Source organism: Equus przewalskii, chromosome 24 (assembly GCF_037783145.1).
Source record: "Equus przewalskii isolate Varuska chromosome 24, EquPr2, whole genome shotgun sequence".
Lineage (NCBI taxonomy): Eukaryota > Metazoa > Chordata > Mammalia > Perissodactyla > Equidae > Equus > Equus przewalskii.
In genome coordinates, this window is record NC_091854.1 from 19,614,457 (window position 1) to 19,640,101 (window position 25,645).

At 37.9% G+C, this 25,645-nt stretch overlaps 1 protein-coding gene across 8 annotated transcripts in view; it reads right to left on the reverse strand.

Annotated features, from left to right (window-relative positions):
• Positions 1-244: 244 nt before the first annotated feature.
• The window catches only part of PTGFR (prostaglandin F receptor), a 55,987-nt gene continuing 30,586 nt past the window's right edge, over positions 245-25,645 (reverse strand). For all 8 annotated transcript variants that reach the window (XM_070592698.1, XM_070592699.1, XM_008543584.2 and 5 more), the window contains one exon: positions 245-6,336. In XM_070592698.1, the coding sequence (XP_070448799.1) occupies positions 6,034-6,336 (303 nt within the window). In that variant the 3' untranslated portion in view covers positions 245-6,033. The remainder of the gene's footprint in view (positions 6,337-25,645) is intronic.

Here is a 25,645-nt window from a genome sequence, read left to right on the forward strand (position 1 = left end):
AGAAATAAATTGCTGGTGTTTAAGCCACTCAGTCTATGTCACTTTGTTATAACAGTCCAAGCTGACTAAGACAATGTCCTTAATATACACAGTCCTCCTGAAAGTCAATAGGAAAAAATTAACATGTTAAAAATGGATAAAGTTCAAGAACAGGAAATTTACAGAGGAAGTGCAAATGACTAATAAAAGTAAGAAAAGATGCTCAGCTTCATTAGCAATGGGAAATACAAGTAACAGAACAAAGTATGATTTAAATATGATTTATTTTTGCCAATCAGATGGGTGACAATAAAAAGATTGCTGTGATACACGGTAGATGATGTTGGGAACAGGCATTTTCTCTTAGACGAGAACAGGAGTACACATTGCACAATTCAGCGGTACATATCAACATAGAGAAGGAGGACGCCTTAACCAGCAATTCCACAAAACACCACGGAAAAAGTATAAGGCTGTGCATATTGGAACAGCATTATTTGAGAGAGGGAAATAGCTGGAATCAGAAACAACTCTCCTTCAACAGGAAAAGTGTTCTTTAAATTATGGCACATTTATATTATGTAGTGCTATTTGGCTATTAAACAGAATATTCTGTGCTAACATGAACTATTGAAATTAAAAAGTTGCAGAACACAACAGCATGTCTAGTACGAGCTCATTCTTTAGAACTAAAGTTACATAGGTGTGTGCTAGTGTGGGACTGCCTCATTTGACATGAGAAAGGTGTCACTTCAAGGACTAACGATTGCAAATTGTTCATTTGGGGTTTTACCAATCAGACGCTGAAAATAATTCAAATGAAATTAAATACAAAACTCTAAGATTGAGTTTATCTCCTTTTATAAGTGGAAATTTAAAGTACACTTCAAATCCAAACTATAATTCCTTTAGATTTCAATAATTCTGCCTCTACTTTGCTATGAGTAAGATAAATACATATTGGTATTTTCATTATTCTTTCATAAGCTATCTAGATTAACTAAAAATATACTTTAGCAAATATGAGATTTTTGAGGCATAAAACCTTCTAATTACTTTCTCATAATTATATATCATATTGCTTTCAGTTGATATTTTTGCAGGGCAGAAAGACAGCCCTGTCGGAAATTCTTTGCAATAACTCCTTATAGTAGATTTGAACAAAACACTTGGTAGATATGAACTTGCATCTCAACATTATTATGATTTAACTTTATCCAGGTTTCTGATTTACTTCACATACTGTCATGTTTGGGTTCAAAATGAAGGAACTGTTCTCACTTGGAGAAAAAGAAAAGAAATGTAGTTTAATCTCACTCTGGTGCTATTATACTATTTCAGGTTTTCTGCCAGTTTGATGGAATTCAATGGGACAGGCAACATCCAGGTGAACATATTCTAAAGGAAGGAGACTGAAAGTGTAAAAGCAAAAATACATTTCAAACACCCTCATTTATCAGAAAAGCAACTGTTTCAGACAATGCCGCAACTGGCGATGCGTGGGCATGGTACAGAGAGGTCTCGTTTCCTGCATTTTTAGGAACCAAGTTTTTCACTTTGTATTTTATAGTGTTTTTGTCATCTAAAATTCCTATTAACTGCAAAACGCATGTGGCATACATGTGACATTCATTCTACCTTATCTTTATAGATTACAAGATAGAGGAATGAGTCCTAAATGTTTTCATCCCATGATGTTCCTAGATAATGTCTTTTAAGCATGGTTCCAGGCGGAAGGCTATTAGGAAGGGAAGCACGAGGAAAAAATTCACTAACATGGAAATTATTAGTGCTGCCCACCAATTATTTTCAATTCTCCTCCTGTGCATATCCTAGTATTCTCTTACCTGCCCCCTTAAAGTTAGTAGGGCCATATCACTTGCTTTGGCCAGAGATGTGTGAGCAAAAGTAATATGTATTACCTCCAGGTGGAAGCCCTAACAGCCAGCACATGGTTCACCCTGCTGTGTTTTTCCCTGTAGGATGGCAAACAAGCAACAGAGAAGATGGCGGCTGCTTTGTCACCTGAGGTCTCTGAGTGATTGCAATGAGCGGAGCTCCTTTCTGAGTGGACAAGAGGCCCAGATGAAATCCAAACCTTTGTGGGTTTACAGCACTGAAATTTGGGGGTTGTTTGTTCTCACAGACATACCTCAGCTATCCTGACCGACACACCTAGCCCACTCTGTTTGGGAAATGATCAGATTCCCATCAGAACTATGATCTGCCTAGGTAAGGTGAGGCACAGGACAAAGAAAGAAAGCAGATGTCACAGAAGTGTGAGCAGAAAAGGGAGAGCAACAGGGAATAAGGGAAAACAAGTTGAAACTGTTCCCATCTTGGGTTCAAGAGTTCCAAGTTTTATATGATGACCTGCCTGAAAAATGACCACTCTTGATAAACACTAGTCCAAGTTTATTACAAAATCATTTGTTTGAAGTTTTAAACTAGTCCAAGCACTAAAATTACATTAGTTGCATATTGATGCAAGCAACAAAATATACATATCACAATTTAATCTCTTATACAATTCGACAAGGATGAAGAGCACAAAATACACTTATTCACATAACACATTTCACCTATTGTTAAAATGTGTCAGTAACAGGCTGAAGTCCAACACTATTCACCAGGTGGTAAAATACTCTGACACCCAGACGAAGTAAGAAAGTGGACATTCCCATCCTTTCCATTGTGACCTTAAACAGTTCATTAGTTTGGAGCAAGGATGGTACTAGCTAGATGAAGATAGCTAGCAACAAGTTCCATAAAAAGTTCACTGTACGTGATTAACAAATGCTTTTATTGGGATTTCAAAACTCAGATTAGACCCAAAACTAAAGCAGATTTTTCTTCTTAAGTCCGAAAATGAGTAAACAGAGCCACTTGTTAGATAAGACAGATATATCTGTTTGCCTATGCGTCTGTCTGTTAACTTTTAAGTATTTTCCACTTCAGCAATACAGATAATTAGAAGCAAACTTCTGCCTTTAGAAAAAAAATTAAAAGAGTCTGTTTCTACCACCTAGTTAAATCCATCAGTAAAAAGTCATGTTTTGGGATGCATCCACAGCTAATCATGAGTCAGCACTATCCATCTTTGTACGCGTAATCATAAACACCCATGTGCTGTTGGGTTGGCTTTTTTTCCAGTCTCATTTTTTTAACAATTCACCAACATGAGAAAAAGCCTGGCATTTTCAAGTCATTTGCCCAGAATAACATATTTCCTGAGAAATAATATGATCAAATAGTATGTGAAGTTGCTTAGACACTTTACCCAATGAGAAGAGAAACCCAGTTACTCTGATGGTCTAATTATGAATTTTAAAATAGACTTTAAAACTTAAAAATTGGTAAACTTGTTGAACACTATTTGTACCACTTATTTCCAGTAATCTGGACAAACACACTTTCGTTTTGAACATTTATATGAAAGTTATTGGTGGATGCTCCACTCTATTATTCTTTATACAATAAATTGCCCAACTACACTGAAATATGTATAATAACAGAAATAAAATTCTGAAGTCAGATATGCATATCGTTGTGTTCACTTTATTTTTTTTTCGTTGGGTGAAAAGTCTAAAACAATGTAAATTGATATTCTTTTACTAAATTTCTTTTCAATTTTTAGTGCCTACTTGTTGGGGAGACATCATCATAAAACCATTTAGTTGCCCCAAACCTATGCCCAGATAATACAGATCATCCTTCCAGGATACTCACAGAGTGACCCCCCTGTTACTCTCCAAACACTGCATACTCATGCACTCCCGTACATGATCATGTCACAATATCTCCTCAAGATACACACGGCCAGGGTGACATTATGACAAAGAAGCAACAATTCTGCCATTCAGTTAGAAGCTTCAAGGAGAAGAGGCTTGGAACTCTAGATGAGAGTTTCTCCTCTGTGCTTCTCCCAGGTCACAATACAAAGATGTGATCGCTGGAGCATCCTACCTAGCATGAGGAAGGATGGAGCTTTGGTTCTTTGTGCCTCAGTTTACAGGACATCAACACTCTTAAGTAGCTGTGAGAAACAGACATGTCCTCTAAACCATCTAAAAGTTCTTCTGGGCTTTAAGGCTCTTGAAACACTGACAACATTTATGAAATGTAACAGCAATCACAAATTGTAATGGCCCTTTTTTTTAAGCATATACACTGGATTTATACACACACACATATATGTGCATATATGTGTATACTTATAAACATATACGTCACAATAAACAACATGTAATTGTCAGTTTAAATTAAAATGCACAAAAACTTTACAATTCCATGCTCATTTTGCACCAAGAAATCTTAGTCTGTAATTTAGTTTGGCAAGTATTTTTCGAGCGTCTACTATGGGCTCTATATTTGAGAATAACCTAAAATTGTGTGATTAATCATTTATTGGTCCTAAATTAGGAATATCATGAGCCAGCGTGTGTACATGTGTTTTCCTTCTTTAAATTCACTGGAAAAATGGCTGCCTTTAAATCTTCAATGAGGCTATTTGCTTAATTTATTTTAATTTATTCATGAGAATTTACCAACATTCACAAAAGTTAACAATGACTTCCAATGTAAATTACCAGTCTAAAGCAAACATTTGTGAACATAATAATTTAAGTCTAGTTGAACTGTACAGCTTTCCTGGAGAATCTGAAATCAGTCTCTCAGGGAAGACTAATTTTAAAATGGACCCCAGTTTTTGAAGGCAATGAACTCTTTTAAAGACATGCATTTCCCTATAATAAAGCAGAACTACCTGCCCTATGTTCTGATGGACCAGGACACTTTGGATGATTACAAAATTCTTTGGGTTGAATTATACAAACAAGCAAAGTCTAAAGTATTATTGGGAAATATTAGGAGAGATGATTATCTCTTGGTTAACCATTATAATGATCTCCCAGTGCCTGGCTAATTGCCAATCATCCCATTGACACTGGTAGCACAGGCTTTAGAAGATGCCATTTTACAGATTTAATGAGCCCACTATCAACAGAAATTTTTAATCCCTTTTGTAGTGTGTATATATGTGTGTGGGGGGGGTGTATATGTGTGGGTCTTTGTGTGTGTGTGTAAATGGAAAGCAAAAACACACCAGCTACAGATAGTCTTTGACTATTATATACAGATTGTGTTTCTTTTCTTCTTTGACACGGAAATGACGGCTCAAAGTAAAATACCTTTGGCCATGCTCTTGACGCCCACCACTGGGGTCAAGTCCTGTTTGTTTGCATTGTCCATGGCAGAGCTTCTTGGGAACTGCCAGTCGTCTCTACATGTGGTAAGATAGAGCCTTTGCTTCTCTAAAAATTACTTATTGTGCATAATGCACTAGAATTTTCAGAGCAAAAGAGGATTACTTGAAAACTGTGCAAATCATGACTGACCAAATAAACCCTTCAAACAAAAATTGACCTTCATAATAGTAAATATAAGCAACCATATTTGTCAAATATGACAAGAACGGGCTCATTCTAAACAGGCTCGTAAAATCAGGCAAGCCAACAGTCAGACCCGCGGTATGCAGAGGTCATTATAACAAGCCACAGTGAATCCTATGGGGCATGACCACATGCATATTGATTGAGGCTACATGATGAGGGGTAAAATAGGCCAGATCAAAAGACGAGGGCACTCCATTTCATTGAGCCTAGTCTATACAGAGCAGCTGCAGAGCAATGACCCCCAAATAGCCATTTCACTGTGCAGGTAGCATTAAGATGAACTTTGGCAAATAGGCCAAGTAAATGCTTTAGGCTTCAACAGAGTCTGTCCTGAAAGCATGACTAACACAGATAAGCCCCAAATTGCTTTCACTTTGACTTCCATGGGGCACTATTTCATTGTGATTACATCCAGTTGACAAAAGCAAGTGAAAATGTGCAATTAAACAGTAAATTTAACAAATTTCAAAAGCCAACTCTAACAAAATTGCCCCCATACTACCTGCTGAGGTCTGAATTTTCCAGTTAGGCTTTACATATGTATTTAATTAACTGACATATTGCCAAAACTTTTTAAATTTTCTCCTAGACCTACAATGACTTACTGCCCTATTAAACTGGGTGCTTGCTGATTTATTTTCTCTGCGACTGGTGACTCAGAAATAGCAGCAACCTTTAAGGAATTTTTAATGGAGCTCAGCTCCCAAACATGCAAGCTGATGACATGCACTCCACAACAGCGTCTGGCAAGCTTGTAGAGATTCTTAAGGACAGCCTTCCGTAGAAGAATATACACCCAGGGATCTAAGATTTGATTCCATGTTGCCATTCGGAGAGCAAACAGCGTTGTTTCACAGGTCTCCAGAGAATGATTTCCATTTATTCCAATGTTGGCCATTGTCACCTGCAAAACAAACAAAATAGGAAAATCAATTGATAGCCATTTTCGCAGTTACCTATAGTTGTTTTACTTAACCAACTATGCTACATGATATTCCTTTCCATTTTCACAAAATGACATTATTTTGCAAAATACTGACAAAAACAAATGAACAATAGCAGAAACATTGATGCAGACATATGAATCCTCTGAATTCAAACTGACATCAAAACTACAAAAATGATAACTTTTATGGTAAGTCAAACGTGCACAAGTAGAATGACCCAAGAGAAGACAAATTGATATTAATAACTGACCTTTTCTTACTTTTGGGAATAGTAAATTCAAAGCCAACACACATTTGTATATTTCAATGAAAAAACTAAAGTTCATTTATGCAAATAAATTATAGATAAGTTAAAGTATAGATAAACAGTTTTTAAAAACGAATTTAGAGTATCTGATATTAATTCACACAAGGTATATGATATTGTTCTGAAATGTGACTTTTAGAATTTTCTGCTTAGTAACTACAATGATACAAATGTCTTCTATTTCGTATTCTGTTTTCTGCATTTCTCACTCTAGCCTTAACTTGGCTAAAATATTCCAAAAAGCAATGAAATTTTCTAAGGACTTTGAGAAAATGAGTCCTCTTCTACACTACCACTAAGACTTAACAAGAACAATGTAGACTTCGGTCTCATGCGTCCATTTCCTGACCACCCAGGATGTTAAAGAGATCATCTTGTGGAATAAATTCCATAAATGGTCCCAGCTACATATTAGAACTGGTCTAATCACTGAGCCTGGCTTTGACTTCCAAATAAACAGCTGCAGGAGAGAGAAATGAAGACAGGATGAAAACACCCTGCATATAAAAACAATAAGAAATAAATGAACAAAAGGTGAAACTAAAAAATGAAGGGAGGCTTGGATCATTACGCCACCAGGATTACAAGAAGATAGAACAAAGCCTAAACCCAAATGGAAAGAAAAATAAGTCTTCGTGGTCTTCTTATTGGACTGTTATCAGAAGAAATGTTTCCAATTGGCCTGATGATACTAATGGTTGAAGGATAAATGTCCCTCATAAAAACCCTCATTACCTACACAACAAAGTACAAACCCCTTAGCTGGTTCCTTGATGATACGTCTGAAGTCCATCTCTACAATTTCATCTCCCCTGTAAATACCCCATGTTCCAAGCGCTGTGAAGGCCTCACCTGCCCGGATGCACCATGCCCTTCTGAGCTTTGGCTTATATGACTCTCTGTGTCTTGAACCCCTGTTCCCCCTTTCTCAGCCTGACAAACTCCTTTCCATCTCTCAAACTCTGTGCTAAAATGGGCTCTCCTCCATGAAACTTTCCCTGACTTCACGGAGAGAAATTAGCAAGTTGCTCCCTCTTCTGTGCTCCCACAGCCCTCTGTCCAGACCCAGTTATATCACTTACCACACTGAATGATAATTATGCATTTATCTGCATATCTATGAGCATCTCTTCTTTTTCTCTTATTTCTAATTCTCAGTACAAAGCTGACACCTAGGATGTATTCAGTAAGTGTCGGAATGAATAAAATTGTATTATTTTTCATTCATTGAGGCTATTTCCACGAGCACAGCAACTAGCCATCAGAGAAACTTCTGGCCATCCATCACAATGGTCCAATATCTTGAGGCTTAAAATGTTTCTAAAAGTTTTAATACAACAGCATCCACTAGTGAAGGATTCCAAGGTGGTTTGTTGCCACTAAAAGGATCAGGATCTTGCAGTCCACACAGATCCCTTGGGAAATGGTTCTTTCCCTTGGGTTCATTTCCTGGGGGAATAATGTATCAAACTGCAGGCCTAAAGATTCTGTAGCTGCATAAGGCTGACCAAGTCTCAGCCCAGAAAAAATTACAGTCCCCATACAATAGTACCTGTGTCAGATACAGACTCTTCTATCACTGCTCCCCAGGCCACCCAAAAGGATGGAAGAAGTAAAGCTCCACGGCCCCAGCTCCGCTTAGAACAAAGCAGGACCAAGACCCAATTGGTAGTTGGATTGAGATATTTTCACTTTATGTTTTCTTTACTCATCAAATATTTATTGATTATCTGCTCTGTGCCAGGCAATGTGCTAGGCACTGAGGACGCAACGGCACACAAAGCAGACACTGTGCCTGCCCTCATGGAGCTTACAATCTATTTGCTGGGTTGTGGGTGGGGTCGGGGGTGGGTTCAAGAAAGAATGAACAAATATTTCTCTTGCCTCACAAATGTTAAATGAATGCATTTCCTATTAAAGACAAGCCATTTTCCTTGGGATCTCAGAGCCCAGCCAAGACACTGGTCTGTGTAGTTGGGAACAAAGCTGCTCAGTGTAACTGCATGAAACAGCTGGGCCTGGTTTAGCGATGTGCAAATTAAAAACGCCTACGTCACATGTCACGCACATCTCTAACTCTCTCTCCTGCAAACAGCAATGTGGTCACCAGGGTTGAAAAGACATTGAGTCCTCTGCTGAGGGAAGCCAGGGCCAGGCTTCTCTCCAGAACACCAGGGCAGTGCCCAGGCAGTCACTCTCACTCTCTCTCCCTCCTTTGACCTCCAGCCCAGCTTGGAAGAGAGGTTGCTCTAGAGCCTGGCTTGGGAGAAGCACCACTTAGCCACCAACAAAGATGTAGGTGGAGTATTTATGTAAAAGATCATTAGCATATTATTGATAGATAATAGTATATTATTGAAAATTTAGGACAACCTAAGTATCCAACAAAAGATAAATTATGGTAATTTCATGTAATGGAAAAATATGCAAGCATTAAAGTTTGTGATTCACCGAAGCAGAGCGCACAAACCACTAGGCAACAGGGCCGGCCCCTCAGTGTTAATTTTTTAAAAAGCAAGTTACCAACTGCATTGACTGTGTGATCCCAATTTTGAAAGAAACCAAATATGTAATTTTGTGCATGCATAGAAGAAAGACTGGGATATGCATCAACATTTTCATTGGTTAACTCCAGACAGGAGAACTACAGGATTTTGATTTTCTCCTTTGGCTTGTCTCTAATTTACTAATTTTTTAGATAGATCATGCATTGCTTTTATAATTTGTACTTTTTCCCCAAGTAATTTGTCAAAATATACTATTGTACTAAAGAATCAGAACTAATCTGGATTATTTCTGCATTTCTATTTATATGAGTGAGGAGCCACAGAATTGTTTGAAAAATTTAAGCCCTGAGAAGACTGGCAGAAGTGTGGGAGCTGAAGTAAGAACGAGGCTCGTCTGCCATTTTCCCTGGGCTCTGTCAACAGTCACCTTACAAGCCTTCAGAGCATTCTTCTCCAGCCAGCCCACTCAAACTTGAATTCCAGAGAGTCATGTACAGACACAGTCTTTCATCTAGTTTCCAAGAGGTACCCAACACACGGAACTATTACGAGTTATTTTCTAAAATATCTTCCTTTGGACCTTGTTATGTTACAGTTGTTCGCCTTTGACAATGACAAGAATGAGAAGTGGACAGGGCCAAGTGTTTGGATATTCTATAAAAAAATCGGTTAATTAACGTCATACCTCTGAACACTCAACACTAACATGTGAAAGAAAAAGTGAGGTCAAAGAAGTATATGAAAAGGAGAGTTTATGTTCATTGCCAGGTTGCAAAGAACAAAATAAATAGATGATACAATAAAATCTCCATTCATTTAGGTCACATGAGACAATTATATCAGCTGTTAAGGTCACCAAAATTAATGAATCTGCCAGGCTACTTTACTCATAGATAACAGAGCTCGTGTTCGCTAAAGTTTCATTCTGGAAGTTACTCCATTATCCCCTACCCTAAATCGGCATATCTGTTGGCCAATGTCAGGACTTCAGTGGCTGTTCACAAGTAAATGCAATGGTAAATTCAAGAATTGTGCTTCTGTTCCTTTGAGTAATCATAAATCAATCCAGCAGTTAGCAGTTTTCGAGTGTCCACTATGTCCAGGCATTGTCCTAGATGCAAGTGATGTAGAGATGAAAATGTAGAGAAATCCTATCTAACATATGATATATTTTGCTTATATACCTAGTTTTTATTTCTGTCTTTGACACTAAAATATAATCTCCAAAGTACATGTTTTTGTCTGATTGGTTCTCTGCTGTTTCCCCGGCACCTGGCATACAGGAGGACAGTCAATATTTGTTGAATGAGTTGAATAAATGAAGTCCCTATGAGGACAGACTGACAAGAGAGAGCAAACAGTTATAATGTTGCAGGTAATATAATAGGGACATGTAAAAGGCGCCAGAGGCAGGGCTATTTACTAGTCCATGATCACAGATGTGGTCATTAAAAATGACAAGTTTTTGCAATTTTTCTAGGACATCAAAACTTCAGTTATTCAAATTTGACTAATTTTGAATTCATGGTGATTCCGCTGCAGTTAGTCTGAAGTTCTCCTTGGCAGCATTTTTTTAAGGAAATTTTCATGAATACATCATCAAAATCATTTCTGGTAGACTGTCCAACTTCTTTAGATACCAACTCATTTTCTGGAATTTAATCAACATCTATTTTCATATAAAAATATTTATGACAATTATCCATGGTTCTCATTTAGTCACTGAAGCAGGTATTTTCATACATAGTTATCTTATTTCAAGAAGCAGACCACTCCTTTCCTCCTCTCTGTCATCATAGAAGACTAGTTCAGGGACACTTTCTTTGGGGAATGAAAGCATACACAGAAGTACAATTCATTAATTTGCAAATTATTATCCTTCATAATATTGTCATACAAACTCTCATCTTTAGGTTTGGCACTTGAATAACCACCAAGATAGGACGCTAACTGTCATTATGCGATTACAATCCAGGCTTACCTGATGATGAAAAAGGTCCATTTGGAAGCTTTACCAACAGACCATTTCATTACCTCTCCATGTTTGAGCAGTTTAATCTCTGTGTTAATTTAGATGACTAGCAAGCAATGACTAAACAACTATGTATAGATGATTGATTTTTAAATGTCACAGCCTCTATGAGCATTTACAAATGAGAAATTTCACTGTAATTTAATCTCAGCGGCAATTTTAGAAAAGCCACATTATATAAATCACTGAATCCATCTCAGTCCCACGGGTAACTTTTAGAGTTAAATATATCCGTGGGGATTTAACAATATAGCATTTATTCTTGAAATAGAATACTTTATCTCTGCAACAGTGATTACAAGAACCTTCAGGAAAAAACTTACTCTTGGGCAACTCCAGGATAATAGGCTTAGAAAAAAGAAAGGCTGTAACAAATTGAAATGCAGAGGCTCTAACAAGATTTATCTCTTCAACTATAAACTTTTTCCATATGTAAATTATACAAATTTCTAGATTATTGCATATAGAAGGTAGTAATATTTCAATCACTTCTCATTTATTGAATATTTATTAAAACTAAGACAGTATTTTGCACATGGTGAATGATTCGGAGATAAGTAAGACAGAAATATTGTAACGGGGGGAAAAAAGGCCAAGAGCGTATGGAATTTTTTATACTACAATTCTAGAACAGCTGTGAAATGTTGTCCATCCCCAAAGTATACTTTAGTGCTGCAAAATACAAACACTTGTACAGAAAACTTTCTTTCTGCTTGATTTGTTAATAGAGGATTAACCAGTGATCCAATTAACAGCACATTCCAATCTCTGCCTAAAGACTTTGAAAGCTATAAAGAAATGAGAAAACAGGACATGCTACATCGACGTTGCTCCCTCTAGAATGGGGCAATCCCAAATCATCATACTCTATACGCATCTTCATTTCTTTATGCCAGCTGAGGAGATAATGTGCAAAATGAACAGCAGGAAAAATTCTGAACTGAATAGTACATAGAGAAGAAAAAATGCATAATAGCTGAAAAACCAAAATGCAATCTTTATAGAGAAGGTGCATTTGTAGAATTCATTTATTTTCATTTTCTATTCTAGTCTCTACTCCCAGGCCTGCACTTTTTTCAAATCTATTTAGTGGGAAGATTTATGCCAAAACTCCTGGGAATAATTGTCCATATGGCCCCCTGCTGATAGTTTCTTACAAAATAATGTTGTAATTTCTTTTTATGATACTTTTCAAGGGAATAAAATAGTCATTTATCCAAGATATCAAATAAAACAAAAATTTAAAATAAATAAAATTTATATATATATTATGTTATATATATTTATATATGTTAAATAAATATTTATCTATTTCATTAAAATATATACCAGTAGGACCAGCCCTGGTGACCTAGAGGTTAAGTTCAGTGCACTCCACTTCAGCAGCCTGGGTTTGGTTCCTGGGCATGGACCTATATATACTACTTCTCTGTCAGTAGCCATGCTGTAGTAGTGGCTCACATACTAAAAGAGGAAGATTGGCGGCAGATATTAGCTCAGGGAGAATCTTCCTCAGTAAAATATATATATACACATATACACACCATAATTATAGATTCATTATATATTTATATATTAATATATACACTCTGTATATTAATATATACAACTCTATGACATGTATTGCTGTGATGTACATTTTACAGACAAGGAAACTATGGTCCATCAAAATAAGGGGCCAGCCCATGGTAAGTGTCAGGACCTGAATCAAAGCCTGTCCAGGGCCTGTCCTTCTAATCGCTACATTAGACCGCCTAGGGTCCCTGCAGCTTACTTGCTCCATCATCTTACCAAACTTGGCCCAGGAGAGTAGCGAAAGCTTCCTAAGGAGTGGGAGACACTTAGAGAGGCACTTGCCTGAAGGAACAGAGATCTCACAGAGGAGGGGGCCCTTGGAATCTGCTGCAATGTCAAGAGCTGCTGCTCCTGTCAACATCTCTATCCGCCCTAAAGCAGATGAGCAGATGGGGATGGAAGGAGAAAGCAGCGCAGAATTGAGATCCTGCTCCAGTTGTAAAAACGCCTGAAGAAGCCCTCCTCTTCCTCCCTTCAAACTGACACAAATACATACATCCTGCCCCTGAGACAGGCCAAGGATGATAAGGCAGGGGTGACCAAGTGAGGTTTAGGATTGATGTCTCCAAATCAGAGGGGTCCAGGGAATTCTGTTCAAATTTCTTGGCCCAAAGTGAGTCATGAAGTACAGTAAACAATTTTGTGTTCGTGTGCTCACTACCACCAAGACAGTTGAGGCTTCAGAGAGTAAAGCAGAATGTAACTGAAAGGATTCTGAGAGCAGGGGGAAAAAATGTGCTTCATTGATTATAGACAGACAGAATTCTCTCCATCACTTCACATGAGACGACAGAATCACAAAATCTTACAGGATGCAGAAAAGTTTCCTTTATCTAGTCCCGTCTTCTTCACAAAGCAGAGATTCCTTGCAGGTGTCGTTAAGCATCTGGCGGAAAAGACTCAGCACTAGTCATGAGAGAATCTCTTCCCTTTCACCTGTGTGAGCTGTTGACCATTCTCTGTTATCATGAGCCAAAATTTACTCTATATATCCTAGTTTTGCTCTCCAGAGCATCACGGAATAAGTCTGCTTGCTAAATATCAGCCTTCCACATGCTTTAAAAATAACACTAGTTTTGTCTATTTCTCCACTTCTTCAACTGTTTCTCATACAACATGGTTTGCATACCTCTGGCTGTCCATCTCTTAGATTCTAGTTTCTCAATCTTCCTTTAAAAAATGCACTAGTCAGAAATAAACTTAATAATGTATATAGGGTCCAATAAGCTTAAAGCTCAGTGGAACGATCGCTTCCTGTGATCTGGACAAACTACTCCCATCTGGGCCTTCAGGATGATGATAGCTAGTTTCTCCTTTCCTCACCCCGTTGTGAATTGATCCTAATTCCTAGTACATTACAGGAAATAAGCTTCTCGTGTATTACTTTTACTCAGAATGAAATGCAGAGTTAGACAATCTTGACTTTCCCCTGCTTGTTTCCAAATTATCCAGACTTTGATGTGTGGATATGTAAATATTTAGACATAAATATGCAAAGGTGCAGTCCCATATCTGGGACTCTATATTAATGGATTTACCATATAGAATAAGCATCCAATTCTGGAGCTCGGACGTCAAATCTGAACCAGCCCCCATGTACATGTTCTTTGATCCACTTTCACGACATCTCTCAAACCCACACCCTGCCCCCTCTTGTTTAATGTCTCACCGCTTAAAAAGCAGACCATTATGTTACAGGCTCCTAACTGGTCTTCCAGACACTATTTATTTATTTATTTATTTAACTTATTTCAATTTGTTTAGTCTATTTATCAAATATTTCATAAATGCCAAAACATGTTATTTTCCCTGTCTTTCCATCCCTAGGAATGACCTATCTAAATCCTTCCATCCTCCCTATCCCATCTTCTCCAGGAAGCCTTCCGTAATCTCCCTATAGCTCAGTAACCTCTCATTCTACACTCCCATCATGCTGGGCACCATTCCCTTAGCATTGATAGGTACACTGTCAGTACAATACATAAAATATAATGAGATAATGTCAGTATATGTACAATAGTCCCTCAATTATACTGTGAGTGCCTTGAGGATAGGAATTATGTCTTTAACTTTCTCAAATCCTTCTCCTCCACTCTACACAGGATAATTGAGACAAGATTCCCATAGTTGAGGCAAGAAAGACAAGAAGAAACAGGCAATTTCACATACAGATATTCAGACGGTCCAACAGGAAGCAGGCCAGCCAACCCCAGATCCAAGAAATTGAGGATTTAAGGTGAAAAACAACGGAAGTAACAGAAAGCTTATGCGGCCTTGTGTCTCAAGGAAAGCCTCAGACTCTTTGAGACCATTAATCGCTAGTCTGCCCAAAAGTGCCTATTCACTTAAAGTAAAGGCATCTGGTACAGTTAAAGTGAGTTTTAAATTTTCAGTTTTTTTAAGGTGATAAATCAAACATCTCCCCAGAAGCCTTTACTGTCCTTAAGGAAAGGTCACAGTCTCTGGTCAAAACTGAGAATCATTGGAGAAGGTGAAGAGAAGAGACACAGATGCAGAGAGTCCTACCTGGCCAGATCCCAGAGGGCTTGGGAGCTTGGAAATGGGACGGGGGGCATTCAAAGGTGCTACGACAGAGACCTCTCTATCTTAGAGGTCTTTATTTTGGCTAAAGGACTTCTGCCATCCCCACACCTTCTGCATAAGTTGTTAGATTTAACCGCTGCTAAACTCACTGACTAATCAATTAGTTTAATTTAGCTTAGAGAAGCTTCAGCCTGCTACTGCTGGCCATTGACCCTTCCTGTCAGCATCTGACACCTCCCGCCACAGGAGTGGTGCAGGAAGACCGGGTCCACGGGGGTGGCTTAGGCACAGCAGGAATCATGGAATTCCTTTACCTCTAATGTGTCTTCAAGGAAGTGGGAAAAGCAAAGGGAAAAGTCGTGTTGGCACTTTATATATTTTAACTCATTTCATCCTCACAAAACTCCCAGGGATAATTACTATTTTTTTGATATTGCAGATAAGGAAACTAAATCGCAAAGACATTCACTTGCTCAAATTCACAGTGCTGGTAAGTGGCAGAGGCAGAATTTCAACCCAAGTCTATCTGACTTCAAAGCCCATGATCTTTCACACAGCATTCCCAGTAATGAGATCAGCAGTGGTATGTTCTATTTATGAACAAGATGACAAAAAGAAAATGATAGCTAACATTCAATGAGTACTCACTATGTTCCAGGCACTGCTTTAATACTCTATATCTATTATCAGATTTAATCCTGTTAACAACTCTTTGAGGAAAGTAACATTACCCCCATTTTAAGAAGAAGGAACTGAGGCACAGAGAAGTTAAGTAACTTGCCCAAAGTCACCCAACTAAAATGTGGTAGAGTCAGGATTTGAAAGGCGAGAGATGATGAGTAAGAATTCATGTATTGGCCTCCTTGGCATCAGTAGATCTCATTTTTAACTCTCTAGGTTTCTATTTCTGCCTGCCCATGACTAGTGGTCTTTCTAGCTGATTCTAGCACTCTCTCACCCAGCATATCTATTAATATACTTTCACCAGTGTCTCTTTTTAAAATCAGGAACCTATGCTAATAAATGTATTGCTCCAAATCTCTTGTGCCCATAACAACAGATGTAACTGATAGGTAACTCAGGTAAGTTGAGCACCACACAACTGAGGTGTCCTTCAGAAGGGTGGTTGCCAAAAAGATGAGAGGTCAGAGGATAGCTATCTGTCCCAGAATGGAAAGGCACTTTTTAATATATTAACTAATAGTTGTAAAGTGATACAATAAGACAAAGCTTAGTATCTTTTTTTCCCTTCTTCATATCAACCCATGAGGAATGGCACGATTTTCACTTTCACAGTCTCTTTCCTCTCACCTTTTGACTTTTAGCTGGTCTTCAGATATCATTTTGGATCTTGTTTATTATTTTTTTTAATCCAAACTTCTCATTAGTATCCTTATTCAATCACTTCTGTTCTTTGACTATGATGAAAATAAAAAACCAGTAGGCAAAAATTTTAGGTCTTAGAAGAAAAGGTGTGTATGAAAATATGTATGTTTATATGTCCTGCCTTGTTATAAAAGTCATTTGAGGCATTTTACTTTCAACTATGCTCTTAACAACATCGTAAACTCTGGTTCTTTCTAGTTGTGATTATCTACCTCGAGCCCATAGTTAAGGCTAACAAAATATTGGTTATGCTCTAAACCTTGGCAATGATAGATGCATAAGACATTTTCATCCTAATCAAGAAATGTTTATCTAAAATGTCATAACTAAAGTAATTATTAGCAACTCATCTATAAATTAAAGCAAAAACAACTAGATAGAAATCGGTTGTAGTACGGGAGGCACACTGTTTCAGGAACAAAAGACCACTTTGTTCAACTGCTGACAACAGTTTTAACAGCCAAAGCAGACTAGCAGTAAGGTGTTCTGGTAAAACATCTGCCATAAAACACATCATGCTTTTCCAAAGAGAAATTTCCAACCAGCAAGGTTAGTTTATTATTACAGAAGTTTGGAAAGATTTTCTGATCCCTCCTCTAAGCTCTAGTACAATAATTTATTATTTAATGGGAATTTTTAGTGAAACGAGTGTCCCTTTAAAGATAAAAGATATCCATAATTTTTACGTGAAAACCAGTCATTGAAAAAGACAACCTAAGCCCACAGACCAAATGCAAAATCTCTTAGCAAGTTTATAGGTAAATATTATTATATTCTCTTTATAGATGAACAAATTGAGACACACAGAACACATGGCTAGGAAGGGTCTGGGTCAGGATTATAACCAATGTCTATTTAACCCCAAAGCAAAATAGGGCTATAGTTCAAAATGAAATCAACATATACCTCTGGTCAGGAAAAAAAATCAGATCTGGAAGCTTATCCAATTTAATTAAAAAATAATTCATTTCATGGTGTCACTTGAGTCAATCTGGTTGTTTGATCACAAAGATAAGACAACTTGTTCATTATTGAAGTAGTTTTTTTACTTTGTGAACTTATTTCTCTGGAATTCTGTAGTTACACTTTTAATTTTTCTTCAGAATATCTAAGCAGCAAACTGAAATTCATCTTCCTTAGTCCTAAGTCAATGAATACTCTAGTGTCCTCTAGATAACAGCCAACTGGCCTAAATCTCTGATCAAATACACCCTCATGTAATTTTCAGCACTTTGAATACATATCTTATCTCATGGCCTAAAATACTAGCCACAAAGCCCAGTTCCAAATCCACTTCATCTACGAAACAATCTAGTGCAATGGTTATACTCTACCTGGTTCTTTCTCTTGACACTTTGTTATATATCACCCATTCTTCAACTCTTTCAGAAGCACATACCATGGCTCCACTAAACTATCAACTCCATCAAGAAAATAACTTTGTATGTCCTGTGGACTCCTTTATCCCCAGTGCCATAATCAATACTTGGCACTCAGTAACTACCAAATAAAGCAATGAACAAATGACAAGAAATGTTAGAGTGCATGGAAGCAACAAACCATTACTCATTCTACATTGTGCTGAGCACATAGTGGGTGCCTATTTGTAAACTGGCATACACCCTTCTCTGTAATGCACAAAACTACGCCAGTTTGCTTCAGTGGCCACACGATCATCATAAATGAATAACCAACATTCATCAAGTTCATGATACTACTATGGTCAATATCCAACAAAAGACAGATTTAATGGCATATGGGGTTTTGGGGAGAATCTTTTTCAATTTTTAAAATTTTATTTATTTATTTATTTATTTATTTTTGGTAAGAGACTAAGTTATTTGAAGTGGTAAACTTAGACCTTGGAAACATAAGCACAAGCATAAGCCTCAGCATTAGCATAAGCACGTCATTGATGTACCTCTTTGGCATGATTTGGAGATACAATTATGATGACATTTTTACATTCCATTAATTTTTACTTCACTATGACCTCAGAAAGGTTGTCATTTACTGGTGTATTATCATAACAATAACAACCAAAAATTTCAAGAAATTATTTTGCTATTTTAAGATATACTTAACGACTGAGAGGCTAACAATTATTGCTTAAAAATCAAGCAATTTCACTACAATATGAAAACTTATTGCCTTTACGCCATTTAAACTTTCAAATAAAGACCCCCATAGCTATTTTTAAAAGTCACAAAAATCCAATTTTTAAGTAAAATCAAAAATTTTACAGTACAGTATACACAGTAGTTAGGTTGAGTGGATGCTCTTTCTGAAAAAAGTACTAATCGTCAGATTTCTGTCGGTCCCTCATGAAGCATTTTATCTTACCTAAAAATTCATAGGTGGTAATATGAATTATATATGCTGCCATTGTAGCTGAAGTCTACAGCTTATGGTAAAGTATAAAAAGAAAACTGAGAATTTGCCAAAATGGTCTACAAGAAAGGAAACATACTCATGCTATCATTTATCCTTAACAAAGGCTACAAGGCCCTTCAAGATCTGCCTTTTCTGAAGCAGATTGAGTCCTCTATCCATTTTATGGATAAGTCATGGTTTTTCTCCTTTTAGCACAAGCACATTCTATCCCTTTTAATGAGTGACTATAATCCATGCATGAAATGTCTCCTTGATTCACTACTGACCTCAAGCTTTTGCTCCACCAAAGGCACCTCATTGCCATCACTCTCACAGATCACAGTGCCCATCATGCGTATTTCCATGCCCTGCTACAAGTGAGGTACTGCTCACTGCCTCACTTGTAGCTTTCTAAACAATGATACACATGGCAATCCCATTCTTTTTATTCGTCCAAACTTGAGGACCTATATTATAAAGAGCACATAGAAATGCTGGTGATCTGGCTTTATTCCAATAAAACCACTGGTATTCTTGCCCTGACCCTCAACGTTCAGGGGGATCTGTAGGTGAAACCGTTTGGAAACCTGGATGTCTGTGGCAAATTGGGTCTGAGAATTGTATCTCTACTCTGTCAACTTACACTACACATTTCAATCGTTCTGTGCTGACAAATGACACCAAACAAAGCAAAAGGCAACAGCACTAGACATGCCTAGCAGGATTCAGTCATCTCAGTTCAGAGTATCTCTAGAAATGCATCATGCCCATAGAGGAGGTTCAGGAGGACTCCTGCCTCCTCGGCTCTCCAGGTGGTGTAAAACCTGGAGGTTGTTACATCAACCCTATTCCTCAGCAGCCTCTCATAAAAAATTATTGGTTGTTTTCAATTTCCCATCAGTGAATATGGCACCACTTAGAAGTAAAGATCTAGCAATAATTTTTTAGTTCCAGTGACTAACTTAAATTGTGTATAGTTCTCGCAATAGAGGGCAGGACCTGGGTTTTTCTGTTTGTTTTTGTTTTTAAAGCTCTATTGTCAGTCTAGTATAGATTAGATAAGTCTATTTATTTATCCAACAGACCAAAATCCACTTCAGGTCTCCAAGATGCAATCACTACGTGAAGAATTATGTAAGCATCTCACTAATTCTGGCAGACGACTTCCAACTTGTAACTATTGAATTGGAACAGTTTCTAAGATTTCAAAGCAACAAACAAAATATAATACCACTTTTAGGTCCTGTGGTAAAATAAAGAATTTGGCTGGCCATTCTCTCTGGTTCCTAGGAAGTAGCCTCTAAGGTCTTGGAATTTCCTGAATGATGTATGTCTTTATTATTTATGGTGGGCCCCTGGAATTATGCTTGAGTTTGCGCTAATGAGATGACTCATGGTGGACCCCTGGACAATTTCAGGACGAAGGCAGGCCATGCCAGAAAGACCATGCATGTGATCAGTGGGCTGGGGCTTTGAGCCATCTGATATCAGCCTGACCCCCTGAAGAGCGACATGGTCAATGATTCAAACAGTCATACCTAGGTAATGAAACCCGATTAAAACTCTGGACACCCAAAGCTCAGGTGAGTTTCTCTGGTTGGTGCTACACACTGATGTCTTGGGAGGGTGAAATGTCCTAAAGATACAGAAGCTTGGTGTTTGGGATGCTCCCAGATCTCGCTCTACAGGTCTCTTCTGGCTGGCCTCATTTGCATCCTTTACAATAACATGGTAAACATAAGTATAATACTTTCCTAAGTTCCGTAAGTCACTCTAGAGAATTATCAAACCTGAGGAAGTAGTAGGAACCCCTGATTTTGTAGGCAGTTGGTCAGAAATGCAGGTGGCCTGCAAATCCCCAAGCTTGCAGTTAGTGTCTGAAGCAAGGGCAGTCTTGTGGAGAACTGTGCCCTTACCCTGTGAAATCTGAAATAACTCCGGGCAGTCAGCATCAGAATTGCATTGCAGGTCCTCGTAACATCTTTGATCATGTCAGTATGACAAAGGTTAAGTGAGGCTGGAAGTATTACAATTGCCCTGGACTACTTCAGTTTAGGCATCATGATATCAGTCTTGCATGTTGGAACTGGAGATTGGAATACCATTTTCATACTAGAAGCAGCAGCTGGCAGATATATGTGAACTTTTCAAACAAGCCGTGGCGGTTATTCTAGGTGTAACTAGCAGGAAAAAAATTCTTGCATTTGTTCAAAGTGTAGAATTTGGGATGAAATTATTATCATCCCCCTCTGACTGACACAAGACAAATATTTTATTATAGAAAGGTAGATAAGGTCAGAACTGGAAAAGTCCTGAAAAATCATGTAGTCTAATTTGTTCATTTCTCAGGGAAGGAAATAACCAAGGCCAGGGGGATAGTTATTTGCACAACAGCTATTTAGCATCAGAGCTGGGACTAGATAAGATCTGTAACATCTAAAATCATACTCTGATTCCCAAGCTCCTTGCGGTAAGACATTATTCAGAAACAAAGGCAGATAAATTCTAGTCAGGTTGTCTTGCCAATGAAAGAGGGAGCAAAAAAACAGCATGCAGGATATAATCAAACATCTTGTCTTTCTTCTATTGATCATTAAAGTAGCACTTCTAATGTCTCTTTACATTTCTGCTGACGTACGTTACAAAAGGGGTAGCCAATGCAGATATTCACTCATTCTATATGCATTTATAAGGCATCTATTATAAATCAGTACTGGGAACTTAGATATGTCAAGATTAATTATTAAGCCCCTGTTTTCTAATGAGGGGAACTTCATCCTTCATAAAAAAATAAACGCAGCTGCATAAATCCTGTAATCGAGGCCATGAGAGAGGACAGTGAAGAAAGGTGGGGATATCCTGGAAGGGTCTTCTCTACCTGACAAAGGAATTTGGCTATTATTCTGTGGGCGTGTGAAGCCATTAAATGATTTTAAGCAAAACACAAAAGAAAAAGCAACCTTCCCTATTGCATACTTGGGACACAACCTTGCCCAGTTGCCTGAAGCTCTCAACAGGAACACTTTATCTTGTTGCTCTTCTTTCTATGTGCCTTAGCACATCTCCAACCTAGTATTCTCCAGCCCCTATTACAGAAGTCTTGTGATAAAGAATGCAGAATGGATTCTTTGTCTGAAGAGTTAAAACTCAGTTCTGTAATTTCTCGCTCAAGCTAGAGGCATAAAGAAATTTGAACCAGACAGAGAATGAAGGAAGCAGGCACCCACAGCTAAGCGTGTCAGCACGTTCAAGGAGAGCCCCCACAGACCTCCAGCCCACTGAGTGGCCGAGCGCCATCTGAGGAGAAAGCAAGTAAGAGACTCTGGCTGCAGAAGTCCTTCCAACATGAAGTTCTCCAGTTCGATAGGGAACAGCGGGAGGAATGCTGCTGCTTGCGGAATCCTAGCGTAGCTCCTCAGGATTCCAGGGACTGAAAGGGATACAGCCCATCAAAACAAACACACAAATGTAAATTAATTATTCAAAAATAATATATTCGCCTAGAAAATACAATTAAATCTTTGTTAAGAGGCCTAGCAGTTAAGAATATCAGTTTTCTATCAGGAGGCAAAGCAAAAGTGAGGAGCATCCTACAAAACAATAAGAACCTTCAAAAGTTCAAGGTTAAGGTGTGAAAGTCATAAAAGATACGGAAAGACTAACAACTTATCACAGAGACTCAGGAGACATGACAACAAATGCTGTCATGACAATGTAATGCTGGATCTCGGATTAGACCCTGGAACAGAAAAAGAACATAAGTAGAAAAGCTGGTGATCCAAATAAAGTTTATATTTAAATTAATTATATTGTACCAATGTGATTTTCTTAGTTTTGATAAGTACACTATGGTAAGGCAAGATGTTAATTTTACGGGGAATTGAGTGAAAGGTATATATATGGGAACTCTCCTTACTACTTTTGTAACTATATAAAGTTTGTAACTTTTTTGTACATATAAAAAAGGTTTTTTAAACCAAAGCATGTATGTTTGTTTGTTTAAAAAAGAAAAAAGGAATATAGGTTTTAGAGTCAGAGTCCTGGGTTTAAAACATGATTCTATCATTTAGGAGCAAGGTGACCTCGGGCAAGTTCTTTAATCTCTCTCTATGCTTTAATTTCCTCTATAGTAAAATGGGAATAATAAAAACAATTTTATAAGTGAATAAGGCTAAATAAAATAATATATTTAAACACGTAGCATTGTGTCAGGTGCATCATAAATTCCTAAAAAATCACATCTAGTATTTGCTTATGAACATTACCATAATGATTATATTTGTCATTGTTATTATTATTCAAATTTTCTGGTTCTGGAGTTACTTCAAGAATTCAAAAAAGTCTGGAAAGACTGTAGATAGCGTGTATTTATCCTCTTCCTCATTTTGTTGGAGTCAGATGGAGTAAACTGGCTTCAATACATTCTCGGGCAAAGTAACTCATCAAGCCTCGGGTATGTGCGGTTGCTGAGTGTGGTGTGAGACGGGTGGAGGTTGAAGAGGACAAGTGCAGGGATGGAGTTTTCCCTAGCCTTGAACAAGTGCCCTCATCAAGTTGTATCAGTCTGTTTAAGGAGAGATGATTAGACTCGATAAGCTACTACACCAGCTGCTTGAAAGGCACCATCAAGATTAAGCAAACCATACACTGTGCATGCTGTCAGTTACAACTAGATCTTTGTGTTCGAAAAGAGTTGCTGAGATTTTCTTTTCAGAAATCTGGTATTGATATTGCTGCTGTATTGGAGGTCACTTTTAGACATGCTGGGTATACAGTTCCCAAGAGTTAGAAGTGTATCAGGACAACCTTTGAACTAAGGAATTACCAGAGTACTTGAAAAACCCACTGGATCTCTTTAAACAATGAAACACAGACAGTCTCTGATTACAAACTTTTGAAATATCACTCATTTATAAGTACCATTTAGAGCACAGAATATAGCTCACCATAATAATGTGGAGTCTGCTTATTGTATGTTAGTTTAAAATATGGCGCCATTGACGCAAAAAATTAACTAGAATAAAATTTTGTTGCAATGTTGGTAATCCTCACCAAAAACAAGTAACTTATTTTCTAAATTGAACTTTATGTCATATCTGAAAGCTATGTAGAATTCTGACTCTCAGACTTCCTATTACCTTGTTAGTCCAAAGGTACTTATACTTGTCTTTCACAGTCTTCTTTTCCCCAGAACTTGTTCTCCAATTCAGACTGCTATTCATGACTACTTCCCCATGAGCTATGAATTGAACTATTTCTCCTTCCACTGCTCCATGGTTCTGACCTCCTGGGTTCACTCTCTAATGCTATTATTCCATAATTTAAAAAGTGTTTTTAAAAAGTAAGTTAGATGTCTCGGGGAAAAGGAGAGCAAAGCGTGCAAGCTAGTGTGATCTTTTTGTAGAGTAACTTCGTAAAATAAATCACAAGCTTTCCTTAAGTAGTCCCCCTTAAAAGTATCAATTCCATGTCTATGAATTTCTTCTAAGGAAGTAAATAGAAATAGTGTGCAAACATCCATGGGATGTTCACCTTAGTGTTGTTTATAAAGTGGAGAAATAGAAGCAACCTCCAACAATTGGGGATTTATTAAATAGGTTCTAGTATACCCACACAATGGAATCATCTGCAGCTATTAAAATGCTGCTGCCTAAGAATGCTTACAGGTAAGATAAAGATGTTTACATTATAGTTAAGAAAATAAAGATTACAAAATAATAGCGTTTCAGTTTGATTAATGTAATAATTATTACAAGAGCTAAAATGTATTGCATAATTACTATGTACCTTCTGAAATAGGTACTACTAATACTCTATTTTAATGATAAGGAAAAAGAGACAAAAGAAAATTGATTCACTTGCCCAAGGTGAAACACTAAAGATAATCTGGCTGCCAAAGTCACACTCTCAATACAGCCTCTCTATTACACGTGTATATGCTTTGAGAAAAGCATGGAAGAATATAAACAAAAATGTTACAATACTTAGAGGTTGAGTATGTACTTTGTGGTAAACAGAATTTCTCAAATGACCCCCTAAAGATGTCCCAAGCTAATCCCTGGAGCCCGGAAACATAAGAGATCATTCCCACGATTATGTTCTATTATATGGCACAGTTGACCTTAACACAGTGAGATTATCCAGAAGGGCCTAAAACAATCACATGCACTCCTTCAAAAGCAGAGAATTTTCCCCAGCTGGTAGCAGGAGAAGCCAGAGAGATTCCAAGCATGAGGAGGATGCGGCGCACTGATTTCTGGTTGGTTGATGGAGGGGACTGCATGCATAGGGAGGTCGGCTGCCCCTAGAAGAAGAGAGCAGCCCCCAGCAGACAGACAGCCAGGACATGGGCACCTCACATCTACAGCTGCAAGGGACTGGATTCTGCCAACAACCTGAACGTGCCCTGAAGAGGATTCTCCCCCCAAGCCTCTAGGTTAGAGCCCAACCCCACGCATACCTTGATTTCAGTTCCCTGAGCAGAGAGCCGGTCGAACCCACCCAGAGATAATGGAGTGGGCACTGTTTCACGCTGTTAAGTT